Genomic DNA, 12,505 nt, shown 5'->3' with positions numbered 1-12,505 from the left:
ATATTAATATTTGACCCCGGTTCTGTTCCTTACATACAGCTAAGCACCAACCAACCTTCAGAGAGTCAAGAGGGGTAAACCAATCCAAGCGAGAGTCAGGAACAGGAACAGGAACAGGAACTGACTTACGGCGTACATTGCAGGGTATACCAACCATATGACCATACATGTAAGTACTATGTAGATAAGTAATTAGTTGGTTGTAGTATAGATCATGGACAGTATTAAGTATATTACCGCCATGGAGGTGTGCAACCGCCCATCAGTACGGTATAGTACCGTCGGCTTCCATACCTTGTATATACTTAAGTACTTAAGTAAGTATATATATCGTCGACGGTTATATGTCTCCTGACGGGTACATATTACTTATATAAGATATGTAAATGGGATCGGAATGCTGAACGTGAACGAATAATTTCGTTTTGTCCGTGGTTCGGCGCCATGGTGCAGATACAGCTGCATGCAGCGACTCCGATAATATAAATTGCCAATTTCGCGTGACCTTCTTTTCTTTTTTTCTTCTTCTTTTCGTTCGATCAATTCAATTCAATTCAATTCAATTCAATTCAATTCAATTCTCCCGTGATGATGATATTTATATTTTATATTCTATAGATCATAGACTATAGACATTCGGAGATTGCCAATATTAAATACAAATACCTAAGGAAGTATTCACTCTTCGACATTACATTGCATTGCATTCCCGGTGAACGTTAACAATTTAACAATTTAACACTTATCTCGGTGGATCCGACCCACCCAACCGACTATCATCGCATCGAGATCTCCACCTTCCACCTTCCCATCTTCCACCCTCCTTCTTCCTTCTCCCTCTTCTCCTTCTTCCTTCCCTTCCCTTCCCTTCCCTCAAATCCACTTATTTCATCCATCCACTTCGGTCCATCGGTTTACTACAGATGCTTGTTGAAAAGTATAACCTTTAGCTAGGTACTTAAGTTTACGTCTACGTCAACCTACCCTGTCCAAGCAAGACCATCATCGTTCCAATCAAAAGCCTTCGTTATCCATCCAACCCGCCAACCAATCTGATCTGCCTGTCTCCAACGGGACGACAACCAGCATTCTCCGTGCAGAAAATATCCACCCCGTTTTTGCTTTGTGCCTTGTGCCTTGTGCCTTGGCCTGCCTGCTGCTTGCTGCTTGCTGCACATCATTTGGGTGCCCCAGTTACCCACATACTTCATACCTACTACGTACAATACTTAGTACAGGTCCTTGCATAAGTGCCGTCCTCAGTTAGCCGTCCGGTCTCCCGATTCGATTTGCTGCCATTCGCCATTCGCCATTTTGCTATTAATACACCTTTTCACAATACAATACAATCCAATACCATACAAATTTCAATACAAAATTACAATACATGACACTATAATACATATACCTAATACCAGTCCCCTCTTGCTGGTGTCACAGACATAGGCACAGGTACGAACAGACGAGAAGCTTCCAAAAGGATCGGTCTAGCCTCGAATTCTATTCTACTCGGTCCCGGTCTCGTCGTCATCACTCTCTTCTCGCTCCTTAGTATTTGATTATTCTACTCTATCTATCTTTTCTATCCACGGTCTCTTCTCCGTTTCTGACCGGCCTCGCCTTCTTTTTTTTTTATTTTTTTTATTTTTATTTCGTTTTTTTATTATTTCATTTTCATTTTTATTTTTTTCATCCCTTCTTTCTCTCCTTCTCCTTTCTCACCCTGAACCGACCAAGTACTTTCTGACTGACTAGACTGACTTATTATTGTCCGTCCGTTCGTTCGTTCGCTCTTTTTTATTTTTTTGGGCTTGGTATCGTTTATAATTTATCAACTTTTGTTATTGCTCGTCCCGCTCGATCGGTCTAGCCATTCACAGTCCGGCTTTTCATTCCTTCCTTTCGACATCTAGCCTCCTATTCTCTCCTGACCTACCTGGCTACCCATACACCACCATCCGATAATTCATTTATTTCGACAGATAGGACTGGGAGAAGGGAAGAAAGAAAGAAAAAAACACCATTACTCTTCTTTCCTACTTACCATCTCTTCGGGTGAACTCTGGACAAAATCTATTTCATTCAAGGAAAGAAAGAGAGGGAGATTGGTAGACAGACACAAGAAATCCTTCAGCCAGACACACAGGGACAAGAGTACATACATACACACCTGGCCCCCACTTCCACCTCCAGCATTACAATACTACCTTTCTCAAAAATATCCAAACTACAAACCCAACAAGGGACTACCCCTCAAACAACCTCCAAAATTTCACGACTCATCCCCTCTCTCCTTCGCCCGCTCTCCTCCCTCAGGGCTCGACCTCTATCGCCGCCTGGCGAAGAGTTCCCTCCTCTTTCTCCAGAGCTTCCTCACACCCCGACTTCTCCACGATCGCCACGCAACATGACGTCCCCCCAGTATGCCACAATGCCGGCCTCGCCGAATAAGATACCCTCCGCTCAGGCGACACCCACCTTTGCTCAGCAGATACCCGAATTGCCAAATAAGAATATCATGAACTGGTCGACGGAGGATGTTGTTACTTTTATGAACGAGTTGGGTTTGCCTCAGTACCCGGACGCTTGGATAGGTAAGCTTTCGACATACGCACAAACATACACACCCACCCACCCACCCACATATCATATCATATCATATCTACATCTATATATATATATTTCCGGCCGAAAACCTTGGCACGATCCCTCTCGGTTCGCAGGATAAGGGGAGAAACAAAAAAGAATGACAAAAAAAACGTTTACTGATACTTCCGGAATGGATTTGCAACAGATAACGAGGTCACTGGCGACGCACTCATTCACTTAAACCATGATGAATTACTGGAAATGGGAATCGAAAGTATTGGGCATAGGATGCAGATCCTTAAGGCTGTCTACAAAGTCAAGATTGCCCATGAGGTTCCCATCGAACCAGAACATTATGTTCCAATTAGTAAGTCCCTACCGGTCACCCAAGCTTTATATTCCAAAAAGAAAACTTTGGTACTGATTTGTTATTAGCGGCCAATCCCGCCGACGCCAACCCCGATACCACCTTCGTCACCGTATCCGAATTCCAGCAATTGATATCCGCAGTGAAACTCCGTGATGATAAAGTGTTTACGTTGGAACACGAATTGCGAAGGGTCAACGACGCCTTCAATAGGCTGCGAGAGGAAATGCTTCCGATTCTTAAGACGATCAAAAACGAAACGAAACCCCTACCGAAACCATCATCCGCATCAACAGCAACAGCAACCTCGACTACACCAACATACAAAGATTTCGACAACATTGCTTACGATAGGGATACAGCCTATAGAACTCGGGGAGAACACGCATCGGAAAGCGTCGATATTCGACGTGAACCGACCCCTCAACCTCTGTTATCACAACCGCCAACGAGGAAATACTCGGTCAAGAAGGTCGATAGCGGGAAGAATTACTTGAAGGGTGCGATATCACCTGGAAGCGACAGGAGTACAATCCGCGAGCAATTTGTAACCGTTCCGGACCCTACTGGCACTATGGATTCGATTGCTAGCACACTGGTCCCGACACCTAGTAGTGCAATTCAGTCACCTCCGACAACAATCGTCGGGAAGGAGAGGTCCGAATCTACAGTATCTATGCCTATGGCTTCGCTTGCAACGCCATCATCACCGCATAATGGCGGCCTCTCACATAGCGTTATAGGGCGAAGCTTTAGCACCAACAGACCCAGCGGCCGTTACGGCAGAAGAGAGGAGCCGGAACAACATCTGAGAGCACGATCACGAGATCGTGATCTCCGAAGACACGAACCACCACCAATGGCTTCCCCGCCCGCAGCAGATGACGAAGGCAGCAATCCACCTACCGTGGAGATTTTCAAGTCCTTCAGGGTATCCATGGACGACCCATGTTACAAAGTGCTCCCAGCTGCCCTCAAACGATACAACATTCAAGCCGATTGGCAACACTATGCACTTTATATTGTATACGGAGACCAAGAACGCTGCTTAGGATATGAGGAGAAGCCTCTCATTCTGTTCAAACAACTTGATAAGGAAGGAAAGAAGCCGATGTTTATGCTCAGAAGGCATATAAACCCGGAATCAGGACAACCGACCGGTGTGGTGACTGCAAATCCACCCGGAGGCGTCCTATAATTCTTTACATCATTGATGGGAAAATAGAAAGAAATAGCCCCTATATTTCTATATTTTATAACCTAACTTTTCCTTGTTTTTTTTTTTACGGTCTTATTAACTGGTTAAAATATTTGTTTCTGGTTCTAAAGCATCTCATGGAAAAAGCCAGCGGTCTTCTGTTTCCCAACCCTTTTTTTAGCCTCTCAAACTGACATCAGCATTTTCTTCCACTCTCGACTATCAATACCAATACCTACTAACCGGGGCATCTGTTTCTTCTTCTTCTTCTCTTTTACTCCCCTTTTTTTTTTAAACTTCGGGCTTGCTTTTCTTCTTCTTTTAGCTTATCACTCTGTATTATTTTTCAATGTATACATTTCTACACCCTCTTATACCTTCATGTTTTACCTATAACCAACACTATCCTCATTATTATCATCACCATCATCAACATCGATCACACACACTACAGACACACGAACGCATGCACCTGCCCGAATTTTTTAACTCTTCTTTTGGTTCACGGCTAGTTGCTTTATGGAGTAGGGTGGCTTTCTGGGATTGTGGGAGAAAGTGGATTATGGGAATGATGTTCTTTTTTTCTGTATTAGCTACTTATTATATTACTTAGGTATGCATGCATGAGAGATTAGCGATGCATATATATACGTTGAATGCGAAAACAGATGTGGTTCAGTTCGGTCCCCTTTTTTTTGGGGGGGAGAACAAGCAAGAGTTGATGTTCCTATGGGAAATGTTGATGATAGATACTATAGTGAAGAATATCATTATAATATTCGAAGTTAGTTTTAATGTTACATCGAGTATCATGATTAGAATTCAGAGCATTGTGCAAAGGGGACAAAATAAACATAATAATAATAATAATACATAGGCATGCATGGAGTCCGGTTATAGATCAGGACAATAGATGCATGGCGTATCAATTAAAGACAATGGTATATATCTGTTACGAGATTGTGGAGAAATGCATGAGGTAGTAAAGGTATTCTGAATGATAGAAATTGGCTTTTTTGGGGGGTTTGAATATCGTACAAAAAAATGAAGGAGGGGATCGCTGTCGTTACTCCCATTAGGGATTGGATGGTGTGGGTGTATGTACAGCGTTTGATGTGATTAGTGGTATCTTTGCGGGGAGGAGGAGGAGGAGGATGAGGGGGGCATGGTATTGCCTTCTACGAGGACTTCTCGTCGTCGGATTTCTCGGACTTCTTCTCTTCGGCCTTTGGTTCTTCCTTCTTCTTCTCTTCCTTTGGTTCCTCTGTCTTCTCTTCCTTCTTCTCTTCTGTCTTCTCCTCCTTCTTTTCCTCCTTTGCTTCCTTCTTGTCCTCCTTCTTGTCCTCCTTCTTCTCTTCTTTCTTCTCTTCTTCCTTCTTCTCCTCCTTCTTTTCTTCTTTCACTTCAGGTTCGACTGGCTTGGCGGCTGGTTTCTCCTCCTCCTTAGGTGGCGGTGGTGGTGTGTGAGACTCGACCTTGGCCTCCTTTGGAGCAGCGTGAGAGTCGTGGTGGTCATCGTGTCCACCCTTATGAGGAGCAGGCGCGGCCTTGATGAGCCAGTAGGACTATTTTCGTATAAATCATTAGAGCCGTTCTCAATGCGAACTTTCAAAACGATCAATTGACTTTGACTTACAGCAGGGACAGTGAAGCCGACAGCGGCGAGAAGCCTATGTTTTGGGTTCAATTGGTTAGCTTTCAAAACATATCTTTAATAAAACTATATTGTATACATAAAATATATAAGAAATTTATGATATAGTAGCATACCAAGGGGTATCACTGGTCTTCTCGTAGGCGTGGTGGGCATCGGAATAACCTCGTCGAGCGACGATTCTGTTGACGCCTCGGGCCGCCAGCCCGCTTCGGGAGGCGACGGTGACTAAACGGCGAGACGCGGGACGGAACATGGTTATTATTCTTATATAATTTACAAATTGGGAGTGAGTGGAGATGATAGGAAGAGATCAATTGATGATATTGCGGAGGATGAAGAGAAGGAGGAGGAGGAGGGGGTATTTTTTTTGAGGTAGTGACCGAAGTCCGAATGGAATGTGAATGTGAATGCAAATGTTATGTGGTCGGAAAGTGCGGGTTTTTGTGGTGGTTTGACGCCTTCTTCTATCGGGGGAGAGTTAGTATGGTTCCCCGGAGGCGATGACGTCTATTCTTGGATGCTTTGAATGGGACACCGGGTGTCCCGTGATGTCCCCGGTATACCCGGGCAGGTCAAGGCAAAGCACGCGTTGTGGCCCGGCCGTATCTTATCGGACAGCTTCAGTGAGCCGAGCTGGAGCGTAGTCAACGGTTCCCCACCAAACACCAAACACCAAACAACCTCGTCACAACCTGTGCCAGCCTGCCTGCCAGCTGCCAAAGACGCATTTTAGCTCCTTGCTAGCTGGACACAGAGTCACGTTGAATCTACTTCCAAAAAGTGCATTCTTTGGATTGCTCATTTATTCCCTCCTTCATCATCTCCCTTTCCCTTTTATATATACAAGTACCGTCACTTTTACTGTTAGTAAGGTGTATACATAAGGAAGTGAGTGTAGACAGTGGTGGGGTTTTGAAGATACAAGTACCGAGCTTGCCTGACAAGCTTCACGACTTCAGGTAATCCACCTGCTTTTAAAAACAAGCTTCAGCTTCTTTAATGATCAATCTGGATCCTTCGTGACGTCCTGAAATCTTCTCACGTCCGTGACTTCTGACTTCTGACTTCAATCCCGTTTGTCCTAGATAGAGCCCACCCGAGAGCACACTTGTACCTACCCCCCATTCGACCACCCCCAAAATACCTCTTCATCTTCATCTTCATCCTCATCATCAACCTACCAACCAACCTACTACCAATAACTATTCTACCGTCAAAATGTCTCAACAGTTTCAAATAAACCCTATCCTTCAGCAACTGGGCGATGCGGACAGCGATTTCAGGTTCATGGCCTTGAACGACCTGTACTCGCTTGTCACTTCCAGCTCGAATACTATCCCTAGCGACTCTGGTTCCACCACTTCGCGTCTTATCGATGGAGTTGTAAAGGCTCTGGATGATACCAATGGAGAAGTTCAGAACCTAGCTGTCAAATGGTTAGTTCGTTAATATCCCACCGGAGAGGTGCCTTGTTTTTGAGGAGATTCATTCATTCATTCATTTATTTATTTATTCCATCGTGTTCCTATTCGATGCTAATATGGGTATACAATATCGCTAGCCTTGCACCGCTATCACTCAAAATTAAAGATTTGCAGCTCCGGGATCTATTTGGGAAACTCACCGAGCTCATCAGCTCTTCAAACGACCCATCTATCCCAGCAACTGCTTTACGTCTGGTCATTGCTTCTCTATCAAGATTCGGAGCGTCAGCAACCGCTGGTTCCAACACAGCCCTTCAAACTGCTCAGCAGTCTATTCACCACGTCGTCATCCCGAAGCTCTTAACAATTCTTGCCCCCGGCGCTTCTTTTAAAAGTGGGCAGGGGGTCTCGATTGACGTTGTTGATATTCTCATTGAAGTCTTAAAATCATTCGGAGATACCATCGATCCTAATGACCTCGAAAAGCTCCAACCCGCGCTTTTGTCCCTGATTGAGAATGAGAAAGCTTCTTCGGTTGTCAAGAAGCGTGCGGTTACTGCTCTTGCGTCGTTGGGTATCTACGCATCTGATACTTTGCTTAGCAAGACCGTTTCGCATTTGATCATGGTCTTCAGATCTTCCCACATCTCTCCGAACATGCAAAGACTACTGGTTTCGATTGCCGGTGCGCTTTCTAGGTCCACGCCTAAGAGGTTTGGACCTTACTTGAAGACCTTGGCGCCATTTGTTATCGCTTTGGTTGATGGTCATGATTTGGAGAGAGACGATGATGATTCTGAGCCACAGACTGAACAGGATGAAGTTCGAGAAGCGGCTTTGGCGGCGCTTGAGTCGTTTTTGGCACATTGTCCTGTTGAGATGAAGAATTTCACCAGCGAGGTCATCAATGCAGGATTGTTATACCTGAAGTACGATCCTAACTATGTTGAAGAAGAAGAGGACGAGGAAATGGGTGGTACTCAAGCCGATGACGACGACGAAGATGATGCGGATAATCTCGATGATGAGGAGTTTGAAGATGAAGGCGGATTGAGTGACGACGATGATATCTCGTGGAAGGTCCGACGAGGAGCCGCCAAGTTACTCAGCACTGTTATCAGCACCAGAGCAGAAGATCTGTTGAAGGAAACTTTGTACAGAGAGGTTGCTCCGTCGTTGGTTAAGCGTTTCTCGGAACGTGAGGAGAATGTTCGTCTTGAAGTTTTGGCTACCGCTACCACACTCATTCGCAAGACCAGAGATTTGGCATCCTCCGGCTCTGGCTCTTCAAAGAGGGCCGTGGCAGTCAAGAAGCGTAGAAGAGGCTCCGATATCAGTATGTACGAGCAGGAGAAGTCTTCGATGGCCCCACCAAACCAGCCGTCTGCCTCCCATGCCCTCCAGAAGCTTTCGCCGCAATTGGCCAAGTCTTCTGCTAAGTTATTGAGGAATCCAAGTTTGAATACAAGGCAGACTACTGTCGACCTCTTGTCGGCTTTGATCACTGCTCTACCAGACCCGAACGATACCCTAAAGATCGTCCTTCCCCCGGTTGTCAACATTGTTGCTGCTAATGACGGTGCGTCCGCCGCACCAGCGTCCGCCGCGGCTTCAGGGAGCGCTGCTGCTTCCTCCTCGTCACTTAGAATCGAGGCTCTCAAATTTTTGAGCATCGCTTTTGTCGAAGGTGGCGATGAAGCTCTTAAGCCTTCTCTCAACGATATCGTTAAGGCTGTCGCCGGTGCTGCATTGGACAAATTCTACAAGATTTCAGGCCAGGCCCTTACGACTGCTTCGGAGCTCCTCTCCCTTCTCGCTCCTGAGATCGCAGTTGAGGATGTTTCCTCGTTCAAGACCCTCTATGACTCTATCGTGTCGAAAATCCAGCAAAATGACGCCGATCTTGAAGTCAGAGAACGCGCTATCGAGGCTATGGGAAGCTTGCTTACAGTCACTAGTGGCACTGAATACTTGGATCAGGAATCTAGATCCCGTGCTTTCGTATTGCTTCTCGAGCGTCTTCGAAATGAAACTACTCGATTGACTACTGTCCGCTCTATCGAAAAATTAGCACACGAAGCCCAAGCTAATGACCTTTCAGCTGCTTGGATTAAGGATGTTATTTCGGAGCTAGGTGCTCAATTGAGGAAATCAAACCGTGCACTCCGTGGCTCTAGCTTGGTGGCTCTTAGGGCATTGGTTTTGAACCCAAATGTCCAACCTACCTTATCTCCTGAGACGGCAGATGAGCTCGTTACAGTGTTGACGCCGTTGCTTTCGTCTAGCGACCTTCATTTGTGCGGACCTACACTTCAGATCTTGTCGGTTCTTGTCACTGGTGGAATCGTGCTTAAGCCAGAGGTTATCAGTGGTATCTCCAGCCTTGGTCAGAATCCTCTCACTGGTGGTCCGTTGGAAGCACTTTTGGGCTTGGTCCGTAGCGCCACCGCAAGGGGCCAGGGCAACGATATCCTTGGACAATACTTGAACCTAGGTGTTAATGGAAATACGGTCGTCGTTGCCAAGGTCATCGGCACTGTCCTAGCCACTGGGGCAGATCATAAACAATCGCTCAAGGTTTCATTGGGGAGCTTTGTGGATGAGATTCAGAACAGTACTGTCGATAAGCAGAAGGCTTTGGCGCTTATGGTGCTCGGAGAGGCTGCATTGAACGGACATGGAGAGTTCTCTTTGGGACCGGATATCTTTATCAAACAGCTCAAGTCGAAGAGTGAAGATGTTCCCTTAGCTGCGGCAACCGCTTTGGGGCTTGCTGGTGTGGGTAATCCGCAGCAGTTTGTACCAGCTATTATCAAAGAGTTTGGGGCAAGCGTTTCCCCGAAGAACCAATACTTGCTGTTGCATTCGTACAAGGAGGTTAGTAGTTTTATATATTTTCCGAGTTTATGAGAGTATAACTAATCGGGGCTACAGATTCTTCAACATTCAGTTCAAAAGCCGGAAAATATCAGCGAGTTTGGTAGTGAGATTTGGAACCACTTGATTACCGCGGCTAAACATGAAGAGAGCAAGAGCATTGCTGCTGAGTGTGTTGGAAGACTTGCTATCATTGATCCAAGAGCTTATATCCCAGGGCTTCAAGTAAGTACTATCTTCGATTGTTTTTTTTTTACATAAAATATATTAAAACTAATGATTTATATAGCAACAATTGGGTGATCCGGACCCGGCTGTCCGAGGAGTCGTCATATCCGGTCTCCGTTATACTTTGACGGATACCACTGGTAGCTTCGACGCTTTCCTCCAGCCTGTTGTCACAGAACTCCTAGTTGCCATGTTGAATGATCCCAACTTGGATAACAGAAAGCTTGCATTAACCACCCTCAACTCTGCAGCACATAGCAAGGCCGGCTTGGTTAAGGCGAATCTTTCGTCTTTGCTTCCGTTGGTTTACCAGGAGACCATCATCAAACCCGAGCTTATTCGCGAGGTTCAGATGGGTCCGTTCAAACACAAGGTTGACGATGGTCTTGAGCTTCGAAAGACTGCGTACGATACTTTGTTTACTATCATTGAGGCAGCCTACGCGCGTATGAACCCAGTTCAGATCTACGACCGCATCATTGCTGGTTTGGGAGACGAGCACGAAGTTCAGATCATTTGTAACTTAATGCTTGGGAAATTGGTGGTCATTGGGAAGGATGATGTTATCAAGCGTTTGGATAGCATCGCGGAGAAGTACAAGGTTACCCTATCGATCAAGGCGAAAGAGAATGCAGTCAAGCAGGAGTTAGAGAAGATGAGCGAGTTGAATAGGTCGATTTTGAGGACTACTTTGACGATCCAGGCACATGTTGGAGCTGGAGCGAATCACGAACAAGGTTGGTTAGGGTTTTACGAATGGGCGAAGCAGAATCATGGAAGCGAGTTGAGTAGTTTGGAGAAAGAGGAGGCGAAGGCGGCTAAGGGGGTTGGAATCTAGATTTCTTCGGGTGTATGAGAAGGGTTCTGCTTTTATTTTTCCCCCTTGGTGGCTGTAGCGGCCTTTTTTTTCCCTTCCGTCTGTCTTTCTTCCTTACATGTTCCGTTCCGTTTGGTTGGTGGATTTATGCATACTATGGTTATATGACTGTGGGGTGGGGTGGGGGAATAGGTGGTTGTTTGTGAATTATAAGCTGCAGAGCTATCGATGTTGATAGTATAGTCTGCATGATGCTAGCAATGCATGATAAATTGAATGAGGTTTTATTTACAGTTTATCCGAATCTCGGTTATTCCAGCTCTAGTCTCATAAGCAATACCTACTTAGCTATCGTATGGATTGTGAAGTGGTAGCTGTGTAGGATATCATGATATGTATGCCGCCAAGCCGGATGTTGTACTGTACTTACCTGGGTACTTACCTGGCATGCCTTCGCCAGAAGGGATTCTGGGGTAGATGGGTCCATATACTTCCAGGCATGATGAATCACCCAAAGCCTGATAAATTACCGAATTCGAAAAAGCGGTATGCCTTGTCTGGATCCGGCAGCTCCATGATCCCTCGGAGGGCTGCATTAGTGGTACCGTATATTAGAACATACAAGGCAACATGTGGAGTATGTGTTGCATGTGTCGTTGTTTTAGCCTTCCGGGGAGGGACTCATAGTTCCAGATTCGATTCGATATACTTGCACTTGGTATGTATGAATCGAAGCTCTAGACGAGGGAATTCACGAACGGGGGGAGGCAACGGGGAAGCTTTCTTTTAGATGGGAGTACGCGTCTTTGCCTGCCAGGTAGCTACCTACTAAGTAGCTAGCTTCCCCCGGAGGATGGGATGTGTGTATGTAGTGTAATCATGTAATGGAATGAGGCTACGTGGAGGTTACTAGCTTAACAAAGAAGCACGGATTGTTCTGGCACCTTCGAAAGGCTGGTGTGATTCAGCCACCAATGGGTACTAGAGTTAGCTGTAAGCTGTGACTCTGTTGAATCCTAGTAATCCGTAAGATATACATACTAGTATATAGTATATATTAAAGTAGGGCATATAGGACAGTGGCAAAGGCGCATTCCCGGGTGACTTGAAGGTGACAGTGTGAGAGTAGTGCATGACCAAGCAAAGCTGCCGGTCGTTTGGTTAGCTGTTAGTTAAGCTACGTCGTTGAGCTGCCTTAGATCAGATCAGATCCTCGTTCCTTCTCAATCTCAACTTAAACCTTCTCCTCCACTCCACTCCACTCCACTTCACTACACTACACTTCCCATCCATCATCCTTCATCCATCATCCATCGATATCACTCCTAAACCATCATCTTGACCTTTC

General features: G+C 45.7%; 3 protein-coding genes across 3 annotated transcripts; 2 read left to right on the top strand and 1 right to left on the bottom strand.

Annotated features, from left to right (window-relative positions):
* Positions 1-2,431: 2,431 nt before the first annotated feature.
* On the top strand, positions 2,432-4,154 carry AOL_s00004g530 (uncharacterized protein; the record flags this gene model as incomplete). The annotated part of the gene is made up of 3 exons (XM_011119179.1): positions 2,432-2,594; positions 2,795-2,956; positions 3,025-4,154. 3 exons carry the CDS (start codon positions 2,432-2,434, stop codon positions 4,152-4,154), a joined length of 1,455 nt encoding a protein of 484 aa, XP_011117481.1.
* Positions 4,155-5,332: 1,178 nt separating this feature from the next.
* Positions 5,333-6,064, bottom strand: AOL_s00004g529 (uncharacterized protein; the record flags this gene model as incomplete). The annotated part of the gene is made up of 3 exons (XM_011119178.1): positions 5,333-5,719; positions 5,791-5,824; positions 5,925-6,064. The coding sequence occupies 3 exons, from the start codon at positions 6,062-6,064 to the stop codon at positions 5,333-5,335; spliced, it is 561 nt and encodes a 186-aa protein (XP_011117480.1).
* Positions 6,065-7,029: 965 nt separating this feature from the next.
* On the top strand, positions 7,030-11,178 carry AOL_s00004g528 (uncharacterized protein; the record flags this gene model as incomplete). Its single annotated transcript, XM_011119177.1, has 4 exons — positions 7,030-7,247; positions 7,373-10,112; positions 10,170-10,337; positions 10,402-11,178. 4 exons carry the CDS (start codon positions 7,030-7,032, stop codon positions 11,176-11,178), a joined length of 3,903 nt encoding a protein of 1,300 aa, XP_011117479.1.
* Positions 11,179-12,505: the final 1,327 nt, after the last annotated feature.

The sequence above is a fragment of the Orbilia oligospora genome (genome assembly GCF_000225545.1).
Source record: "Orbilia oligospora ATCC 24927 unplaced genomic scaffold scaffold00004, whole genome shotgun sequence".
NCBI lineage: Eukaryota > Fungi > Ascomycota > Orbiliomycetes > Orbiliales > Orbiliaceae > Orbilia > Orbilia oligospora.
The sequence above is the reverse complement of the archived record's forward strand: the minus strand, read 5'-3'. Positions and strand labels throughout refer to the sequence as shown.